This window comes from Talpa europaea, assembly GCF_964194135.1.
Source record: "Talpa europaea genome assembly, chromosome: 6".
Classification (NCBI taxonomy): Eukaryota; Metazoa; Chordata; class Mammalia; order Eulipotyphla; family Talpidae; genus Talpa; species Talpa europaea.
In genome coordinates, this window is record NC_140072.1 from 71,797,549 (window position 1) to 71,820,782 (window position 23,234).

Consider the following 23,234-nt stretch of genomic DNA (forward strand, 5'->3'; position numbering starts at 1 on the left):
AGCTCCCCTGTCAGAGGCACACTGGGAATTTTCCCATGAGACAGGGACTTTATGGTTATATCCAAAAAAGCAGGTTCATTATAAAGAAGGAAAGAAGAAGATGCTTGCACAGACACAAGCGGACAGAAAGAGCTGCACCTGAAAGGGACAGGTTTTGTTACAGAATAGGGAGAGGGGCACCCCGCATCAAGTCAAAACATACTCTAGTGTCTACGACCTTTAATGGGAAGGAATTTTAATACAATTAGTGTGTGCAACAAAGAAGAGGGGAAAAGTAGTTTTCAAATCAAGCACCCAAAGTTACCCATCCCCTTTTGGATAAATGCCTAGCCAAACAGGATTGGCCCAAAAGCACCTTCTGGTGGGGACCCATAGAAAAGGGTCAGCAAAGGCCAGACAAGTCTGGAAGGAAAAGAGCAAAATCAGTATAAACGCTGCCATTGTCAGCCCACAGTCCCCACGGGTCTCTCACCCACATCTGTTTCAACCAGCCCAAGACCAAGAAGCAAGTATAGCTTCTTTACTTGTCTCTCTGCTCCACATGCCTTCTCCAGGTCTTTTTCTGGCTCTCCATCCTTCCTTCCTTCTTCAGTCTCCTTTCCAGCTTCTTCCTGCTCAGCTCTACTCTTTCTTGGGTGGGGCTGGAAACCTGGACCCTCCCCTTTTCCTAGGGACCACCCTGTTATAGTTTGTTAAAAAGAGTTGCCTGAATAAATGCAGGCATGAAGTCTTGGGACATGAGCTGAATTTTTGAAAGAGGTAGTAGGTTTAAGAGAGAGATGCCTGCATAGGCATAGGCAGGAGAGCTTGTTTTGCCAGAGCAAAAATTGTACTGATAGTGTTTTTCTTTTTGGAAGTGGTTCACTCCTTTGTTGAATTGTTATCGTTAAAATCGTTACTTCTAGGGTAAGGCTAGGTTGATTTGTAAGGAGCAGTGATTCTCTACAATAGGCCTCAATCTCTACTTGATCTTAGCCAAAAGGCCGAGAAGCAATAGGCCTCAATCTCCATATCCCCACCTGTGGTCTGTATCGCAGGATACTTTTCTTTAGCAGTCTGATACTGGCTGTGGCAGTTGGGGCCTAAGGATTTTTCACTTCTATAGCTGGCTTAACAACTGTGTTAATAATGTCTACCCCTACCTCTAGTTTCTGGTCTTGAAGCATGACTCTTTGGGTACTAAAGCCCTCCAAGGACAGCATCCAATAGAGTACAGGTGACTGTGAGTTCTTCACCTTCAGGCAAAATTGTAAGACCACTCAAATTCAGGGAACAGCAATAATCAATGGGGTTTATTTTAACAAACAGTGAAAACAAAAGTTACTAAGGCAACAAATGGCCGGCTATTTCACCATAGATAGATCCCACAATGTTCAGAAGTCCCAAACGAAAACTGCTCCTCCAAGGTGACATCATCTTGCGAAGAGGGCCTGGAGGGCATGGTAGCCAGGCAAGCTATGGGCCAGGATCCTGCCACAGTTGGAGTTGGTGAAACAATGTCACAGCAGCCCGCAGCAACAATCCAAAGGTTGGGATGAACAGCATGTTGGAACAGACAGCAGCATTGACTTATGCTAGAAGAAGGCAATGCAAATTCCAATCTCCTCTTAGAAGAATACCCTATGGAGATGTAAAGGCTGGGTGCCCACTGTTAAAACATTTTTTATTGGGCCTCCCTGGTGGTGCAGGCGGTTGAGCGCCACACTGTGAAGCTGTCCGCAGCCTCTGCAGTGTGGGTTCCATCCTGGCCGGCCGGCGAGGGTCCCACAGGGTGCAGCAGACCTCTCCTGTCTTGCCCACTGTGCACCTCAGCAGTGTATTTCGTCAGTCTGCCTATTCTGTTCCCCGCTCTGTCTCTGGCGAATCCTCTCACCCTCCTGTGCACCTGGCCTGTACCCCGGTTCTTGTATAAAAGAAAAAACAAACATTTTTTATCTGAAAAGACTTAAACCTTCAGGCAGCAGATATTTGCATCTAAGATGGAGCCTGTGAAGATGCTTATTAGTATGCCTGCCACACTAGGGGCAGGGTCCCCAGATAATTTTGTTTACCAAAATTTTGTTTACCAAATTTTGTTTACCTTACATTTTAATCTATAAAGCTATGAGTAGTTTCTTGAAAAGGATTATAAATTTTCATTGTTTTATCATTTCATGATGTCAAATACAAATTTCAGGGAGTTTCTGTAGGTATATTTTTCAGAACAGAAGTAGCAAATAGCCTTATTTCTACTTAACTTGTTTGAAATATTTTAATAGGTATTTAACTTTGTGATTGGGGGGTACCCAGGGACCTCAAACTGTTACAGAGTTATTCTAAGAGATTGACCATCCACATGCATAAAGGCAAAGAAAGCATATTCTTCTTGTGAAAGATCTTTAATTGGTGTGCATACAGAGAAGGAGAAGAAAGGCTTTCAAATAACAGATTCCAAATAAAACTCCAAAAATTACCCATCCTCTTGTGGGCAAATGTCCATCCGTATAGGTTCAGCCCAAAACAGATCATTTGCCACAAACCTAAAGCAGCTTCCAGCAGGGAACCACAAGAAAGGGTTTATGCAGGTACCCAAGAACTGGGACAGACGGAGAGACCCAGAATTCAAAATGTGCTATATAATCCACACAAGATCAAAATTATGGTTGCTTTTCTCTTTACCAAGGACTAGGAGTAGCCTCCCCACAAGTCTATGAGTCATTGTGACTTTTCCAAGTGTCTCTCTTCCACACGTCTTTCCTCCATGTATCTGCCCTCTCTTATTCATTCCACCTCCATTTCTATATCCACCTCAACCTTCCTAGCTGCCCTCCATTTAGAAAGTTCTTTATATGGTATCCTGGGAGTTGTAGTCCAAGGCTGTTGCCTGTTAGTGGGGTGCTGTGAAAATGGTGCCAGATCACTGTGCTGAGATGCTCCTTCCCCTTTAATGCATTCTGTAACAGGTATTGAACAAAGACTTTTTTTGTGTGTGTGTGTGCTACACATGCAGATAGCATTTTTTTTTTTTTTTTGGTGGGACCCTTGCCGGTGGCCAGGGATAGAACTGGCGCTACAGAGGCTGCGGGCAGCTTCGCAACCCAGCGCTCAACCACTGCGCCAACAGGGGAGGCCCTTGAACAAATACTTTTAATGGCTTTACTTTGATTGATTACACTGTGTTAATCGTTTGCAATATTAGTCATGTGTGTTTAAATAAACTGATTAAAATCCTTATGATGGAAGGAATTGATTTTTAATTAACAGATATTCTGTAGCATTAGTGATGTAGGATCCTTACCTAATTTTTATATCAGCTTTTCTTCTCTTTTAGCAACATGCTGTAGAAGTTGAACACTTAACTGAAGTTCTTAAGGAGAGAAGTAAAGAAAGCAAAAGGCTTAGGTCCTCTTTTGATGCATTGAAAGAATTGAATGATAACTTAAAAAAACAGGTAAGACCTATCTAAATATATGATTATATGACATTGTTAGAACTATATAGTTTATTTAACAAAATTATAGTCAAAGTCTTAGAACTTACTCTGACTGGAGAAAATTTTAATTAAATTTGTTAGCTTTATTTTAAAATACTTCCAAATATAAGTATTTTTAAACTGTTAATTAACTCTTCCTTATCTATTCTTTGAACCAGCTGAGTTGAGTGGTAATTTGAAAATTTTAAAATGTAAGATTACTAGATAGAAAAAACAGCAGAGGAAAAAACATGGGGAATTTTAGACACTGATTTCTAGCCTTTTTTTCTTGTAACTACTGTTAGATACATATACAAGTTCTCATGTAGAGCCATTTTTTTTCTGAGTATTAGGTACTGGACACTTACTAGAAGGAAGCAAGTTTTGTTTTCCTCTTAGTTTCATGAGTATAGATGGTAACATATTATAATTTTGTATATACGTGGTATAAGGTTAGTACTTAATACTGACCTAAAATTGTATAACAAAATTTTTGTGAACTTTTTGACTAAAATATGATAAAGTGAAGGAATATGTTAAAGTGAAGGAATGTATTTGTCTCATTTGAATGAGACAAAGAAGGACAGGAGAATGATTATGTATGTAATTATGTGTGGAGGAGATGTAGATGAGTAAAAGTAGTGATTTAACAAATTCACTTTAAAAATAAAGCACTGGGATGGAAAGCTTATGTAACTGTCCTAAAATGTAATTAAGCTCAGACTGCCTGAGATAGTTTGTCTCTTGAAACTAGCTGTATGTTCTTCTTGTTTCTGCTTTTGATTTCTTGTAGTCATTACTTGTTGTATTACCTTTTTATTTGCCAGTGATAACTAGATACCATAGTTCTCATTTAATTCTTTGGTTTCCTGAATTCATTTGTGGACTCCCACAGTTTTGGAATATGATCTTGATTTGCTCTTGTCAGCAATCATGTTTATCCCTGAGTAGATTACTTTTTCCTGTCACAATCTCAAGCTAGATCTCTTTTTTTGAGAAAGACTTCTTTAATTGCAGCATAAGTAAATTGTTTCCCAAACCTATCTCTTAGATTCATATAATCCTTCATAATTTTCCATGTATGGTGATTGGAGTGGACATGTACATTATTAAGTCATTGAAACTATTGGTAATTAGGACTTAGGATCTAGTGTACCAAACTGTAAGCTTCTGAAAACTTCTTTGGTACCAGGTGGCAGAAGGTCTTTTCATGGTTACTTTGTTTAGTGTAGATCAGGGCTCAGCAAATTTTTTTCTGTTAAGTACTAGTTAGTAGATATTTTGGCTTTGTGGGCCATGTGGTATCTGTTGCAATGACTCAGCTCTACCCTCATAATGCAAAAGCAGCTAGAGGCAGTAAATGAGTGAACATGGTTGTGTCCTAACGACAATTTATATATATAGGCAGTGGTAAGATTTGACCTGTAGGCCAGAGTCACATCTTCTGACAAAATGAATGAGACAAGCTTTGAAATTGCTAAATAAAAAGGTAAATTGTTTCTGTGCTGACTTACATAATAATCTGTGATAGCACTGGATATAAATAATTTTCCTTTAGTAATATTAATAAAACATTGCTCTTTTTTTTTAAATTAATTTATTTATTTATACAAGCACCGGGTATAGTCAGAAGCATGGGAGGGTGAGAGAATTCACCAGAGCCAGAGCAGGGAGCAGAACAGACAGACTGACGAAACACACTGCTGAGGGGAGCAGCGGGCGGCAGGAGAGGTCTGTCGCGCCATGTGGGACCCTCACCCGGTGGTCTGGGATCAAACCAGCGCTGCAGAGGTTGCGGGCAGCTTTGCAAGCCAGCGCTCAACTGCTGCGCCACTGGGGAGGCCCAATAAAACATTGCTCTTTAAGTCTTGCCAAGCTAGGTATTCAAAGATTAATGTTCATGACTCTGAAGGGGGAAGAGGGTCACAGTGAATACCCGAGGTTCTCAATTGAAAACTTCAGGTTGTACCCTAGGAAGAGGCAAATTAGAAGTAGATAGATCCCTTCCCGCATTGAATGTGACCTTAACTGATCAGATTAAGATAGTCTTCATTGTAAATACTTAACTGAAGAAAGAATGAGCCTTCTTAGTCCTCCCTGGTGGCGTGAGGTGTTTAAGTCTCAGCGTTATCAAGCTATTGCCAGCTACTGCGGCAGGAGTTTGATCCCCAGCCAGAAATCTAACCCACCTGGCGCAGCAGACCTCTCCTGTCTCACCCACTGCTCCCCTCAGCATTATATTTCAGAAGATCTGCCTGTACTGCTCCCACCTCTGTCTCTGGTGAATCCTCTCACACCCCGCACCTCTGGAGTAGACCTCGGTTCTTATATGCATAAATAAAATAAAAATAAATCTTAAAAAAAAAGAATGTGCTTTCTCTAGAAGATGTCACATGTATAAAAAATTTATAATTTTTTAGATTATACATAACATAAAATATATATTTACATGTGTTATACATGCACATTAATGTATGTATATTCTATATTACAATTTGAAATATATGTAATTTTATACAAAATTAATAAACACATTAAAAGACACAATTCCATGACTGAATATGAAGAGGAAAAAAAATACTTAGACAATCTGAAAATACCTGCAAGTGATCCAGATATTGGAGTTATAGGCAATGACTTTAAAATAATGATTCCAGAAAATAGAGAAAAAGATTTAAAATTTACAGAATTAGAATCTATAAAAAGGAGCTATATTGAAATTTGAAAGCTGAAAAATACACTAAGTGAGTTTCAAAACTCTGTTGTTGAACAGCAGCTAAGACATGACAGCAAGATAAGATTAGTGAATTAGAAGAAAGTTTCATAAAAAGTCTCCAAACAAAAATATTGAGTGGAGAAAGAATGGAAAGTCCATTAGAAAGACATGAGATATTATTAAAAAGTTTAATGTAGGAGTTCCAAAAAGAGATAAGGGCACAGACAAAATATATGAAGAAATAATAGTGAAGAGCTTTCCAAAACTGGTGAAAGACACCTATTTAGATTCAAGAAATTATGTTCACTTTACGCAGGATAAATATTGAGAGAAACCATGCATAAATAGGCAGACTGTTTCAAGCCTGCTGTAAACTTTAAGAAATTTTTTTTAATTGAGGTAATGTTGTTTATAATACTGATAATGTTTTGGGAATATATGTTTGCCCTTTTCCAGTGTATGTTACCACACCATGCCCACCTCTAAAGTACCAGAATCCTCTCTACAGTCCATTGGATCCTGTATACTCTTGGCTTCTGTGGCTGTCATCACTGGTAGCCTCAGTTCTGCAGTCTTTTTCTCTGCTTTGTTTCTTTGTGTTCTACATATGACTGAAATCATCTGGTATTTGTCTTTCTCCTTCTGATTTATTCTGCTTAGCTTAATCCTTTCAGCTACTTCCATGTTGCTGCAAATGGCAAGATTTCATATTTGTAGTTGGGTGGTATTTTATTATGTAACATCTTTTAAAAATTTCTTATTAACGAAAAAAATTTAATAAAAAAATTTTTTATTGAGGTAACATTGGTTTTACAACACTGTATGTGATTTAGAGGAGTAGGAGCACATCCTTCAGATATATGTTACCAAACCACACCCACCACCAAAGCACCCATAGTCTTCCATCATAGTCCATTGTTCCCTCTTCCCTATTTCCTTTAGTGACTCTCCTTCTGATAATTTCAATTCTGCAGTCAGATTTCTAGTTTTGTTATTGGTTTGGTTTTATCTGATCCTTTGTTTTGTTTCTTTATATCACACCTATAAGTGACCATCTGGTATTTGCCTTTCTCTTTCTGACATATTCAGCATAGTGTTGTCCCCTCCAGTTCCATCCATGTTAATGCAAATGGCAAGAGTTTTTTTATCTTATTTTTATAGCTGAGTATTATTCCATTGGGTATATATATGTGTGTGTGTACATATGCACATACATATTCTTCCTAATCCACTAATCTGTTTTTGGGCACTTAGGATGTTTCTGTAACTTGACTACTGTGAACAGTGCTGCAGTGAACAGGGGAGTACATATATATGTCTCTTTAAATTAGTGTTTTGACATTTTTCAGATAGATACGTAGGAGTGGAATTGTTGGACATATGGTAGATATATTTTTAATACTTTGAGAAACCTCCATACTGTTTCCCATAGAGGCTGGACCAGTCTACCTTTTCACCAACAGTGCATGAGACTTCCTTTTTCTCCACATCCTTGCAAATATTTGTTGGTTTTGTTTTTTTTTTCCTGATCTTTGCCTCCAGAGTGTGTCCTTTTATTCTCCCCAATTTTATTGAGTTGCCATTATTTATGTGACTATGATTTTGTGACTGCATCTTCAGCCCTGCATATTTGCATATGCTTTTCACACCTTCCACAAAAGCTCAAGTATCAATGCCCTTTGACCCTCCCTTCTTCCACATTTTTCTCATCTCTCCCTCTCTATCCCCTGTGGTATCCAGTACATTTTCAGTTTTTGCTATACTTTGCTATTTGTTTTTGATGCTTATTTACAAACTATAAGTGAATTAAACCATTTTGTATCTTGTCTTTTACTTTATCACTTATTTCATCTACAGTAATCACCTCAAGATTCATCCATTTTGTCTCAAAAACTTTTTATATTTATATTTATATCTATTAAATCATTGCTCATTTTTGTACAATGATTGATTTTTCCTCTTAGATGTAGTGCCCATAAAATTTCCAGTACCAAGTCACCCATGAACCATCACCATAGTCTCTTATGTTTTTCCTGCCCATTTTAATCCCTTGCCTCCCCAGATGAATGTCTCTGATTTATAGTTGCTTCTCCAATATTCCTTCTATAAGTGAAACTATCTGCTATTTTTCTTTTTCTTTCTGACTTACTTCACTGAGCATAATCCCTTCCAGCTCCATTCATGATGCTGCAAATGGCAAGAGTTTATCTTTTTTGATTGCTGAACAGTATTCCGTTGTATATATCTACCACATCTTGATCTAGTCATCTGTTTTTGGGCATTGAGGTTGTTTCCATACCTTAGCTACTGTAAATTGTGCTGCTGCAATAAATATAGGAGTGCAGGTTTCCTACAAATTAATGTTTCTGTGTCAATTGGGTAGATTCATAGGAGTGGCAATCAATGGGTCACATGGTAGCTCCATTTTCAGTAATTTGAGGAGCCTCCGCATAGCTTTCCATAGTGTCTGGACCAGTTTGCATTCCCACCAGTAGTGTGAGAGAGTTCCTTTTTCTCCACATCCTTGCCGGTATTTGTTGCCAGGTTTTATTTATTTATTTATTTTTAATATGTGCCATTCTCACTGTTGTCAGATGTGGTTTTGATTTGCATTTCCCTGATTATATGTGATATTGAACATTTTTTTACTTATCTTGGCCATTTGCATTTCCTCTTTGGAGAAGTGTCTTTTTAGCTCTTCTGCCCGTTTTTTGACTGGATTCTTAATTTTGTTTTTGTTGAGTTCTATAAACTTCTTTAAAATTTTTGAATCAGTCCCTTATCAGTCATACAGAGTGCAAATATTTTTTCCCTATCAGTAGGGTGTCTCTTTTTTTTGGTTATTGTCTCTTTTGCTGTACGGAAGCTTTTTGGTTTGATGTAATCCCAGCTGTTCATCTTTTCCTTTACTTTCTTTGCTTTGGGGATGAGTCTTTAAAGATGTTTCTCAAATGTAATCTCAAATGTTTCTCATGAAATGTTTGCCTACATTTTCTTTTATGTTTTATAGCTTCAGGTCTTATGTTCAATTCTTTATTCATTTTGAGTTGGTTTTTCTGCCTGATGTGAGGCAGTAGTCTAGTTTCATTCTTTTGCATGTGGTGGTCCAGTTTTCCCAGCACCAGTTAATGAACAGACTATGCTTATTCCATTGCATATTCTTTCCTCCTTTGTCATAGATTAGTTGTCCATATATGTGGGTTTTCTGGATTTTCAGTTCGATTCCATTGGTCTCTGTCTGTTTTTGTTCTAGTACTATACTATTTTAATTATTATGGCTTTGTAGAATAGTTGGAAGTCTGGGAGGGTGATACCTTCATTCTCCTCCTTTTATTCAGGAGAGCTTTGGCTGTTAGAGGTTTTTGTCATTCCATATGATTGTCTTTTTCTTTTTTTTTTTTAAGGATTTATTTATATAAGAACTGGAGTACAGGCAAGAGGCACGGGAGGGTGAGAGAATTCACCAGAACAGAGTGGGGAGCAGATCAGGCAGACGGACCAAAAACACTGCTGAGGGGAGCAGCGGGCAAGACCGGAGAGGTCTGCTGCGCCATGTGGGTATCTCCCTGGCTGTCCAGGAATTGAACCTGTGCTGCAGAGGCTGCGGACACCATCATAGTGCTGCACTCAACCCGCTGCACCACTGGGAGGCCCTCCATATGATTTTCTTTACTTTTTTTGATTTTAATTTTTATTCTTTCCATATGTTCAATAACATTATAAAGTATTATTGTACCCATTTTCCTTTTTTCTTCTTTTTTTTGATTTCTTTTATATTCCCCATATAATTGTACCCCCCTTATTTTGACCCCAATCCCTCCTCCCTCCCCCCCCCAATAGTGTATCTCTGGTTTATAGCTGCTTGTTGGTTTTGATTTTTTCTTTATTATAGCTATTCTTTTTCCTGGTCCCTTCTTTAGGTTTTCTAGATTCCTGCTATGAGTGAGACCATACGGAATTTTTCTTTTTCTTTCTGGCTTATTTCACTGAGCATGCTCCCTTCCTGCTCCATCCATGTTGCTGCAAATTGCATGAGTTTATCTTTTTTGATTGCTGAGTAATATTCCATTGTGTGTATGTGTGTATATATATATATATATATGTATATGTATACACCACATCTTCTTGATCCATATAATTTTCTTTCCTCTTTTTTTAAAGATTTATTTATTTATTTATGCAAATAAGAGCTGGGGTGCAGGCCGGAGGTATGGGGCTGAGGGTGAGACAGAGTGGGGAGCAGAACAGGCAGATCTATTGAAATACACTGCTGAGGGGAGCAGCAAGCCAGAAAGGAAAGGTCTGCTGCACCATATAGGTCACCTCCCGGGCTGGGGCTCAAACTTGTGCTGCAGTGGCTGTGGATAGCTTCATAGTGTTGTGACTTAACCCCTTGTGCTGCCAGGGCGGTCCCTGATTCCATATGATTTTCATCAATATTTGTTCTATTTCTTTGAAGAATGCCATTGAGATTTTATTGGAATAGTGTTGAATCTGTAAATTGCTTTGGGTAGGATGGACATTTTGATAATGTTACTTCTTCCAATCCATGAAGAGGGATGAAGAGGGGATGTCTTTCCATTTCTTTGTGTCTTCTATTTCTTTTAACAGTGTTTTGTAATTTTCTTTGTAGAGGTCTTTCCCCTTCTTTGTTAGGTTTATTACCAGGTGTTTGATTTTTTTTTTTTTTTGGTCCAGTTGTAAATGGGATGGTATTTTAAAATTTCTTCTTCTGCAGACTGATTTTTTTGTATATAAGAAGGCTACTGATTTTTACGTGTTGATTTTGTATCCTGCTACTTTACTAAACTGGTTTATTATTTTAATTAGTTTTTTATAGAGTTTTTAGGGTTTCCTATGTATATTATCATATAGTCTGCAAAAAAGTGATAGTTTTACTTATTTCCCTATTTGGATTCCTTGTATGTCTTTCTCTTGCCTTATTGCTCTGGCTAGGACTTTCAGTCCTCTTACCACTGAAAAGCAGTGGTAAGAGTGGACATCCTTGTCTTGTTCCAGATCTTAGGGAAGCTTTCAGCATTTCACCATAGAGAATGATACTGTCTGGGTTTGTCATATATGGCTTTTATTATGTTAAAGTATGTTCCTTCAGCCCAAGAATTTTGAAGAACTTTGTCATAAATGGATGACAAATGCATCATAAAGCATTTGTCAAATGCTTTCTCAGCATCTATTGATATGATCATATGGTTTTTATTTTTCGTTTTGTTGATGTGTTATATTATATTAATTGATTTTCGAATATTGAACCATCCATGTGCCCCTGTAATAAATATCATGGTGGTGAAGCCATTATCCTGGGCTTTTGTTTTGATTACTGTTTCAATTTCACTGCTTGTAATTGTTCTGTTTAGGTGTTCTATTTCTTCTTTATCTAGCTTTGGATGATTATATCATTCAAGGAATTTGACCATCTTTTCTAGATTGTTGAACTTGTTTGCATTTAAATGTTCATAGTAATCTCTGATTATTCTTTGAATTTCTGTGTCTGTTGTAATTTCTCCTCTTTCATTTATGATTATTTATTTGGGTTTTCTTATGTTTTTTCTTTGTGAATCTGGCTAGAGGTTTGTCTATTTTGTTTATTTTTTCAAAGAACCAGCTTTTGGTTTCATTTATCTTTTGATTTTTTTTTAAATTTCTATTTCATTTATTTCTGTTTGAATTTTTATTATTTCCTTTCTTCTACTGGATTTTGAGGGTTGTTTTTTTTTTTAAGATTTATTTATTTTATATAGAAGGAAATATAGGCAAAACACTACGTGATTTGCACATCAAAGACATCTTTACAGACACATCACCCAAAGCAGTGATAGTGAAGGCAAAGATAAACAGCTGGGACTACATCAAATTAAAGAGCTTTTGCACAGCAAAAGAGACAATAACAAAAACAAAGAGAAACCCCACTGACTGGGAGAACATTTTTGCACACAACACTAATGATAAAGGACTGATCACAAAAATCTGCAAAGAGATGAGGAGACTCAACAACAACAAAGAAAATAATCCAGTCAAAAAATGGGCAGAAGAGCTAAAAAGAAACTTCTCTGAAGAGGAAATGCAAATGGCCAACAGGCATATGAAAAAATGTTCAACATCACTTGTCATCAGGGAAATGCAAATCAAAACTACCATGAGATACCATCTTACACCAGTGAGAATGGCACATATTAAAAAAACTAGCAACAACAAATGTTGGCGAGGGTGTGGAGAAAAAGGAACTCTTCTGCACTGTTGGTGGGAGTGCAAACTGGTCCAACCACTGTGGAAAGCTGTGTGGAGATTTCTGGACCTACTAAACATAGAGCTTCCATATGATCCAGCAATTCCACTCCTAGGTATTTACCCAAAGGACACGGAAACATCAACTCCAAAGAACACCTGCACCCCTATGTTTATAGCAGCACTGTTTACAATAGCTAAGCTTTGGAAACAACCCAAATGCCCAAAAATAGATGACTGGATCAAGAAGATGTGGTACATATATACCATGGAATATTACTCAGCATTCAAAAAAGATAAACACATGCAATTTGCAGCAACATGGATGGCGCTGGAAGGGATCATGCTCAGCGAAATAAGCCAAAAAGGAAAAGAAAAATACCGGATGGTCTCACTCATAGCAGGAATCTAGAAAACTTAAATAAGGGACCAGGAAAATGAATATAAGAAAGTGAAAATCAAAATCAACAAAAAACTATGAACCAGAGACACTTTTAGGGGGGCGGGGCGGGAGGGGAGGGATTGGGGTCAGAATGGGGGGGCTGCAATTGTTTGGGGAATGTAACAATAAAATTTATAAAAAAAAAAAAAACTGATGAAATATAGACACCAGGCCCAAGACTCGTATTTCTGTCTTTCTTCCATCTGTATTTGCAGTGGCATCTTTAAAAAATTAAATAACTTGTTGAATAAGAGCTTTTAAAAGACAGTAAGTCTGTTTACATGGTGAGTCCTGTGCTCTTCTTCAGGAGGTTGTTGACAGAAAACAGAAAAATAAAGAGTTTAATCCATTTTCTGACCCAGTCCACCCCCACTATTTCCACCTCTTGGTCATTATCCCCATAAACCTGGCCAGTGACCTCTCTGTAGGAAGGTCATAATAATGACAATTGTCCCAGAAAAGGAGTTGTCAGAGAATTCTCCAGCAAACTGTCAGCCTTGTTAACACAAGAGGATCAATGTCACATGCTATCCTAATCAATGTCACACATTATCCATCTTTCAGACTCAGCCAACTCTCTTAATTCTAACCTGAATGCTATGCACTCCCTCAGGCAACTGATAATCAAGAAGTTTATCAAAGGGTCATGCCAATCACTCATTCCTGGGGGCCCAGATTCTCTGGCCTGTATCCTGTGTCAGGTCAGATGTGAAGAAAGATCTTTGCCTAAACACCAAAGTTCCCTGAAAAAAATGCCACAGGGAAGCATGACTTAACCACATGCTCTTGGATTTCTTTCTCTCTTTTTAGAGGGTGGGGAGAAAAAAAAAAAAAAAGATTTATTTATTTTGCATAGAAGAAATGGAGTGTAGGCCAGAGGTATGTGTGTGAGGGAGTGAGAGGATTCACCAGAAACGGAGTGTGGAGCAGAACAGGGAGATCTACTGAAATACACTCCTGAGGGGAGCAGCAGGTAAGGTCTGCTGTGCCATTTGGGTTATCTCCCTGGCTGAGGATTGAACTTATGTTGCAGTGGCTGGCAATAGCTTGATAGTGCTCTGTCTTTAACTGCTGAATTATCAGGGAGGCCCTGGCTTTGAGTTTTTTTGTTGTTCTTTTTCTTGTTCTTTGAGATGGGAGATTAGGTTGTTTCTTTGAGTTCTTTCTTATTTCTTGGTGTGGTCCTGTATTGCAATATCCTTTCCTCTTATTACTGTTTTTGCTGCGTCCCATACATTTGTCCCATACATTTTTGCTGCGTCCCATACATTCGTTGCAGGGTATTTTTAAATTTCTTTTTTTATCTCATTAATCCAGTGGTCTTCCTGGGGTTCAATCTCCATGAAATGGAAGGGTTCCTTTCTCTTTGTTATTGATTTCTAGTTTGATGCCTGTATGGTCAGAGAAGACACTGATATGATCTTGATCTTCATTTATCTGTTGATGTTTGTCTTGTGGCCCAATATGTGATCAATCCTGGAGAATGATCCTTATGCACTTGAGAGAAATGTGTAGTCACATTTTTGGGGGCGCAGTGTTTTATAGATATCTGTTAAGCCCATGAGGTTTAGTTCTTTTTTAGGGCTATAATATATCCTTATTTATTTTTTGTATCATTGATCTGTCTGTTGGTTGAGAGTAGGTTATTGAAGTCTCCTTCATAAGTATTTTTTTGTAATGTCTGTTTTCAGAGATGATAATAATTGTCTAATATATTTTGGTGCTCCTTTATTTGGTGAATATATGTTGATGAGTGCTATATCTTTCTGGTGTACTGTCCCCTTGATCATAATGTAGTAACCATCTATGTCTCTTCACCTTTATTAGTTTGAAGTCTATGTTATTTGATGTAGGTATGGCTGTTCCTGCCTTCTTTTGTGGTCCATTTGCTTGTAGAATTGTTTTTCCAAACTTTTACTTTCAATTTATGTTTATATTTTCCAGTTAAATGTGTTTTCTGGAGAGAACAGAAGGTTGAATTCTGTTTTTTAATCCAGCCTTTTTCCCTGTGTGTTTTTATTGATGAGTATAGTCCATGTAGAGTTATTATTGATACATTTGAGTCTATACTTGCCATTTTGTTTATCATTTTGTGGTTCTATTTCTTATCTTTTCCTGTTTTTCCTATTCATTCCTTTGTTGGTTTTGGCTTTAGGGCTTCTTGTAACATTTTTTTGGAGTGTGGAAATTCATTAGTGATAACGAATTTCTGAAGATTTTTTCTGTCTTGACAAGGTCCTTATTTTTCCCTCGTAGAGGAAGGAGAGCTTTGTTTGGAAAAGTATTCTGATTGGCATTTTTTGTCTTGAACTTTTTTTGAATAGGTCACTCCATTCACTTCTTGCCCATAGTGTTTCTTCAGAGACATAGGATGTCAGCCTAATTGGTTTTCTTTTATAGGTTATCTATTTCTTTCCTCCTCATCAATTTCATTGTTATTTCCTTGTCTTGGACTCTTGGGAACTTTACTGTTTTGTCTTTTGCGTAGTCTTTCTTACATTATGGTAATTTGGTGTTCTTCTAGCTTCCTGTATGTCTATTTTCATTTCCTTCTTCATGTTTGGGATGTTCTCTTCAGTAATTTCTTCGAATAGTTTCGCAGTTCATTTGTCTTTCTATTGACTTTCTGGGATTTGTATGACTCAGGTATTTCCTTTCCTCATGATGTCAGTTTGTTCTTGACGTGTTTCTTCATTGTTTTTCCATACCTCTCTTTTCTTTTTTGGTTCCTTTTATATCTGTATATTTGAGAGTATGGATTAGTTTTTCCATTTGTATTCTGTTTTCGTGACTTTCCCCAAAATTCCTTAGCTCCTCCACTAAACTTTTGACAACCTATAGTTCCTTTATTTTCTTCTTTAGGGATTTGTTCTTCTTTCTCAGTTTGTTGGTTATATTCTTTTCCCTTTCTGCATTTTCTCTTAAATCTTTTAAGTGTTTTCATTATAGCAATTCTGAATTCTTTATCTGTCAGGCAGAAATATTCTTCTGTGTTCGTATTATTGCATTCGTATTATTGTGTACTAGAGGTTGACTTTCTTTCTGTGGTGTGTTGTTCCCAGGAGGGCTTGTGATATCTTCTGTTTTTCTTTCTTCCCATTGTTTGCCTTTTGTTTCCTCTATTCATAGTTCCCCAGTACCATTGGTGCTGGTGGGCATGATTTCTGAGTTCTCTTGCTGGATTATGGTTGTATCTGCCTAGTGCCTGGGCCACTGTGGCTGGTGAGTAGAGTTAGGGGCGGGGGTTCTTACAGCTTCCCCCTCCACTTTCTTCAACTAGACCACTGCTGATGCAGATGGGACATCCAGTCACTATTCCCAGAGGGTTTGGGCTACCATACTTGGGAGTTGGGGGTTCCTGCAGTTCCCACATCTGCCAGACAGTTGATGTCAGTGGTGGCTCTTCCAGGGTCTCCTGGAGCTGGGTATCCCAGAATACTGGGGTGGGTGGGCCTTAGGAGTGGGGGATTCCTGTAGCTCTCAATTAGGTACACTTCTACTGTGGCAGATATTTTTGTGAGCTGTCATTTGCCTCAAGAGCCCCTGCCTCCCAGCCCCCCACTACATAGGATCAGACCCAACCTTTCAGCCTGGGGTAGTTAAGAGTCTCCTGTGGAGCGCTGCACCACCAGGCACAAGCTGAGGCCCAATCCACTGGGAGGTGCCTGCTGGCTGAGTGGGATGTATTTCTGCATTGAACTGCTAGGTCCCTCTTGGTTGTGGCTTGGGAGAGCAGAAAGAAAGAAAGAAGAAATAATAAAAAAGGGAAGAATGACAAGGAAATAAAAAAGAAGAGAGAAATGAGAGAAAAAAAGAAGCAAGCAAGAGACAGAGAAGAGGAAGAAGGGGAAGGAAAGGAAAAGAAAAAATTAATGATAATGATAATGAGGAGAAAAAAGAAAAATAGCAAAAAACAAAAACAAGAAAGATAAAAAGAGGGAAAAAGTAAAAAAGGGGGCAAGAATTGCCACTCAGGACTCTGTTGGCTCCCAAGGAGCTGGTGTCCACTGTTTTACTCTAGTCCACTGGAGGGGTGGTGGGGGGTGTTTGGCTTAAGGCTGAGTGGGATAGTCTTCCCAGGGTCTGCTCTCTCCTTTGAGGTGTCTGGGATGAAAAAAAAACAACCTCCCAAAAGAAAAAAGAAACGTGAGCTATAGAGAGGGTAAAAGACCCATTGATAAAGGAAAAAGAAAAAAAAAAATGACAAAATTTGCACCCCTTCCAGGAGCCTGGCTGGTGTGTGGCACTGGGAGATTAAGTGGTTTGTGCCTCTGAGCCCTGCTGTTCAAGTCCCTCCTGGGTGCATCTCTGAGGAGAGAAGAAAAAGGAACTCTTGCAGTTCAGGTTTTGTTCTCTCCCAGGATGCAGGCTGAGAGTGTTGGGGTCACAATTTCTCACCTGTGGGTAACTAGAAGTCTTTGATGTTTTCCAGTGTAGTTGAGATGGCTGAGAGCCCAGGGTTGGGTCCAGTTGGGTTTCTGCAGTGGCAGTTGCTGTGCCTGCAATGGCAGCTGCAGCGGCAGTGGTGCAGTAGCAGCTGCAGTTAGTTGAGATGCCAGATATCTACTGAAAGTCGTCTTCTCCAGCTCCTTGTAGACGGTCTGATGTCCACTTCGAAGAGCCTGGTTTTTCTGGGTGCTTGTAACAGTTTCTCCTTTTTTTTTTTTTTTGCAGAAGTTTTAGGAGAGAAGTAAACCTGGGCGTGTTTACTCAACCATGTTATTGGTGTGTTCATTTTTTTTTTAAAAACAGCTAAGTTTTAATGCACTGAGTGGATGGGTACTTAGGTTGGTTCTGTAACTTGGCTATTATGAATAATGCTGCAGTGAATTAGGTCTGCATAAGTCTCTTTGCATTAGTGCTTTTATGCTCCTTGGGTAAGTACGTAACTGTGGTATTACTGGATCGTATGTTATTTCCATTTTTATTTTTTGAGTAATCGCTATGCCATTTTCTATGGAGGCTGTACCAAATTACATTCCCACTGATAGTGGATGAGTGTTCCTTTTGTGCCACATCTGCACCAGCAGTTTTTGTTTCCAGTCTTTTTGAAAAAGGGCATTCTCAGAGGAATAAAAGGAAATCTCATTGTGTCTTTAATTTACATTTCCTTTATAAGAAGTTGTGTTGAGTATTTTTTCATGTACGTGTAGTTCATCTGACTGTTTTCTTTGGAGAAATAGCTATTTAAGTCTTCTGTCCATTTTTTGGTTAGGTCGTTTGTTAGTTTTTGCTATGGTGTTATATGTCAGAAATTTAACACTTTGTCAGATGTGTGATGAGCAAATATCTACTCACCATCATTGCTTACCTTTTGTTTTCCCCTTGTCATTAAAGTTGCATCCCCATATACATCTCTGCGATTCATGTCCAGAAATGTATTTCTTGTGTTTTCTTTCATGTATGTTATGATTTCAGGTCTTATGACCAAGTCTGTAATCCATTTTGAACTAAGTTTTGAGTATAGTTATCATTTGGTTTCTTTTGTTGCAGGTGATTGTTCAAGTTTTCCATTAAAATGGCTTTCCTTTTTTCATTAAAGAGACTTTCTTTTCTTCATTGTATGGACATGACTCCTTTGTCAAAGATTAACTGTCCCTGTGTCTGTGGGTTTTATTTTTGGGCTTTCTATCCTGTTACTTTACTTTGTGTTTCTGTTTTTGTTACAATACTGTACCTTTTTTTTTTTGATTACTATTCCTGTGAATTATAGTTTGATATTAGGTATTGTGATACCTCCAATTTTCTTCTTTTTTTCTAAGGATTATTTTAGCTATTTGGTGTCTTTTCTCATTCTATATATACTTTAAAATTGTTTTTACTAAATCCTTGAAGAATGTCACTAGGATTTTGCGGTTGAATCTGTAAATTGCTTTAGCTCATATGGCCATTTTATCAATGTTTATTCATCCAATTCATGAACATAGGTTATCCCTTCATATCTTTGTGTCTTCTTTTGATTTCTTTGACAGTGTCTTATAGTTTTCAGTGTACAAGCCCTTCACATCTTTTTTTTTTTTTTTTTAAACATTTTTTTTTTTTTAATAGAGGCATGCTTTATTTATTTGTTTGCTGGTTTGTTTGTTTGTTTTTTGTTTATACATGCACTGGGTACAGTCAGAAGCGCGGGAGGGTGAGAGAATTCACCAGAGCCAGAGCGGGGAGCAGAGCAGGCAGAAGGACCGAAGTACACTGCTGAGGGGAGCAGCGGGCGGCAGGAGAGGTCTGCACGCCATGTGGGACCCTCCTCTGGTGGCCGGGGAGCAGCCGGGGATCGAACTGGCGCCGCAGAGGCCGCGCGCAGTCTCGCAACCCAGCGCTCAACCGCTGCGCCACCGGGGAGGCCCCACATCTTTTTTTTTTATAGGTTTATTCCTAGCCATTTCATCTATTTTGATGCAATGTGAAGTGGGATTGTTTTCTTAATTGCTCTTGTAATTATTTGTTCTCATATAGAAATGTTACAGATTTTTTGCATATTGATTCGATAGCACTTTTTTGGTTGAGTCTTTTGGATTTTCTATGTATATTATCTTGCCTGTGAACAGTGATAGTTTCACTTCTTTTCAAACATAGATTCCTTTTATTTCTTTTTCTTGCCTGATAGCTCTGGCTAGGACTTTCAGTACTGTGTTGAACAGTAGTTGTAAAAGTGGGCATCCTTTGCCTTGTTCTCTGTCTTAGAGAAAATGCTTTCAGTTTTTAGTCAGTGAGTATGATGCTCCTTGTGGGTTTGTCACATACATGGCCTTTATTATTTTGAGATAAGTTCATTTTATTACTGTTTTATGAGTGTTTTTATAATAAGTGGTTCAATCTTATTGAATGCTTTTTCAGTATCTATTGATATGATCATGTGATTTTTAACTTTTTGTTTTTGTGATGAACAACATTGATTTATTTGCATATGTTAAACTAACCTCACATCTCTGAAATGAATCCTAGTTTGTCATAATGGATGATTCACTTAATATTTGCTGTATTCTATTTGCCAAGATTTTGTTGTGGAATTTGCATCTGTGTTCCTCAGTGACACTGGTTTATAGTTTTTCTATGTATTTGGTTTTGGGATCAAGATAATGTTGGCTTCATCAATGTGTTTGGCAGTTTTTGCCCCTCTTCCCTTTTTTTTGAAGTGTTTGTGAAGGATATATATTTGTCCTTTCTTCTGGTATGATGGAATTCACTGGTGAAGCCATCTGGTCTTGAGCTTTTGTTCTAGCTTTTGTTCTAGCTTTTTGTTCTGTTGAAGCTGTCTATTTCATCCTGCCATTCTATCTTTTTTCCCCTTGTTTTATCATTGTTGTTGTTGTAAATAAAAATAAATTATTTTTATTTATTAAATAAATTATTTATTCATATTTATTTATTTATTTATTTAATAAATTATTTTTATTTATTAAAAAGAGCAGATAAGAGCAGAGGTGTAGGTCAGAAGTGCAGGGGGTGGGAGGATTCACCGGAGACAGAGTGGGAAGCACAACAGGCAGATCCACTGAAATACACTGCTGAGCTGGTGAAACAGGAGAGGTCTGCTGTGCCATGTGGATTAGCTCCCTGGCCAGCTCGAACTCAGTTGCAGTGGCTGGCGATAGCACTGAGACTTTAACCCCTGTGCTGCCAGGGAAGCTCTAGAGTAGTCTTTTTTGTGCTATTATCGACATGTTATAATTTGATTAAACAGATTGTTTCATTCATCCTTACCTTTAATATTTTGTTGTAAATATATTTTTTTTAAAGATTTATTTGTTTATGCATACAAGAGCTGGGGTACAAGCCAGAGGTGTGGGGGTGAGAGGATTCACCAGAGTCGGAGTGGGGAACAGAACAGGCAGATGGACCGAAGTATACTGCTGAGGGGAGCAGCAGGTGAGTCAGGAGAGGTCTGCTGCGCCATGTGGGTTGCTCCCCAGTCAGCTGGGGGATCGAACTCGTGCTGTAGTGGCTGCGAAAAACTTCATAGTTTGCGTCTCAACCCCTTGCGCCACCAGGGAGGCCTGTTGTAAGTATTTTATTGTTCTTGTTTATGTTTCTGATTTTGGGTTTCTGTTTAGCACTTTGCTCAAGAGCTTTTGTTTTTTTACTATTTTCTTTCCCTGTAGAACTTTTTCCAGCATTTCTTTTAGAGGAGGACTGGAAGTGATAAAGAATATTGGTTTTCATTTGTCTAGGAAAACCTTAATTTTTCCATCACATTTGAATGATAGTTTTGCAGGTTAGAGTATTCTTGGCTGGAATTTTTAATTTTTAGATTTGTGATTATGCCGTTCCATTCTGTCCTAGTCTCTAGGATTACTGTCATAAAATCTGAAGAAAGCCCGATCAAGGTACCTTTTTGTATGTTACTTTTTTTCCCCTTAGCAGCATTTAGTATTTTTTTCTTTATTGTTGTCCTTTGATAATTTCATGATATATTTCACCTTTAGAAAATTAGGTATTCTGTCTGCTACTTGGTTGTCTATTGTTAGTTCTTTACTTAGATTTGTAATGTTCTCAATTATTATTTCCTTGAAAGGTCTCTGCTCCCTTTTCTATTTTTTCAGGGGCATCCATTATACTTATGTTTCCACTTTAATGGAGTCTGGTATTGTCATAGTTTCTTCATTGTTCCTAAATCTTATTTGACTTATTTGTACATTTTTTTCTTCTGTTACTTAAAGTCGTTCCTTGAGAGTATTTTCAGTTCATTGTATTTCTCATATTCATCATTTGAACTTGAGTTTTTAAAATTGCTAAAATTGCTTCAATTTGTTGGTGAAGAATTCCTGTTGTTTCTAAATATATCTTTTTTGCTGTCATGAAGCTACTTTTCTGTGTTTTAAAGTTTTTTTTTTTAGTTTTTTTTTTAATTTATGCATTACAAGAACTGGGGTGTAGGCCAGAGTTGCGGGAGGTAAGAGGATTCACCACAGACAGAGCAGGGAGCAGAACAGGCAGATCTACTGGAATACACTGCTGAGGGGAGCAGCAGGCGAGACAGGAGAGGTCTGCCTCACTATGTGGGTTAGTTCCCAGGCCAGGGATTGAATTCATGCTGCAGTGGCTGCCAGTAGCCTGACAGTGCTGACTTTAACCCCTGTGCCACCAGGAAGGCCCCTGAAAGTCTTGAACTTCATTTTGCATTCTCGTGATTGTAATTCTGAACTCTTTTCTGTTAGCTCCTCCAATTTGAGTCGTAAGACTTGGACTCAGCTCCATTACCACTTTTTATGTTGTGTTGTCTTGAGTTGTTTCTTTTATCACACGCTCTTCTTTAACCCCAGTGGTAATGATGCTCTGGCTTTACTTTTGGGTCCTCTTTGTTCATCAGGCTGGTGGAAGGGAACATTGTGGGTTTGTGGAAGTCCATATGTCTTGAGTAAATGTTGGCAGTCTTGAGTGGAAAGGGTGTACTAGACTGGGATGTTTGTACCACTGTTTCTGACTCTGAGTAGACTAAGTTTTTCTTCACGTTCTGTGCCTATTTCAAGGTCTCCATTTTAGTATCATGGGACTCTGTGGTTTCTCTCTGACTTCAGAAGAAAATCTGGGGCGATGGTGCTCTGCTGTTGCTTACACTGTAACCAGACATCAGTACTCAGGGACTGATTGATCTTAGGGCTCAGTCAGGAAGCAATATATTATTTCACACTGCAGAAAGTCCACTATGTCTTCCAGGGTAAGCCTTCCCCAGATCTGTTCATCAGGAATGGACATCAGTGTTCTCCCATCTCCCTGCTCTGAAACCTTAGTGAATAACAGAACACTTGTCTCGGAGAAAGATGGTTGGGTCAATCCAGTGATGCTGGTGGTTAGGTAGATGTGTAGGTTATGCTTGCTTTTTTAGTTGTAAGTGGAGGAAAGTTTGCTACTAGAGAACTTTTCTGCCATGTCTTTGCTTTTCCCCACTATGATTTTGATTTGCATTTTTGTGATAATGAACATTTTTTCATGTGTATGTTTGTCATCTATATACCTTTTTTTTTTAATTTATGTACTTTCCCTTTATAACATTGTAGGATTTAGAGGTATAGGTTCATACTTCTTTAGATATATATTACACCATACCCACCATCAAAGCTTCCATAATCCTCCACCACAATATATTGGGGCCTTTCCCCCTTTGCTCTGTGTGTATATGGGAGAGGTGTCTATTTAGATGTACCCATTTTTTGATTAGGTTATTTTTATAGTTGAAAACTTGAGATAAAGATAAAAATCTTAAAAGTGGCCAAAGAAACATAAGCTACCTTCCCTTCAAGGAAGAAACAGACTTTTTAAGAGGAAATAATCATGTTCTTTAAACATAAGTAGAAAAAGGGACAAAACTTTCTACTTGTATGAGGCCAGCCTAACATCAAAACTAATGCTATCAAAACATTATAAGAAAAATGTGCAAAATA

The 23,234-nt window shown here is 38.1% G+C and overlaps 1 protein-coding gene across 7 annotated transcripts in view; it reads left to right on the forward strand.

The window, feature by feature from the left end:
* CCDC138 (coiled-coil domain containing 138) overlaps positions 1-23,234 on the forward strand; it is a gene marked incomplete at both ends in the record, with an annotated part of 133,592 nt that overhangs the window by 20,621 nt on the left and 89,737 nt on the right. For 5 of the 7 annotated variants that reach the window (XM_084236033.1, XM_084236034.1, XM_084236035.1 and 2 more), the window contains one exon: positions 3,311-3,430. In XM_084236033.1, coding sequence (XP_084092159.1) covers positions 3,311-3,430 — 120 coding nt within the window. The remainder of the gene's footprint in view (positions 1-3,310; positions 3,431-23,234) is intronic. The other 2 variants (XM_084236036.1, XM_084236038.1) reach the window with 1 other exon arrangement.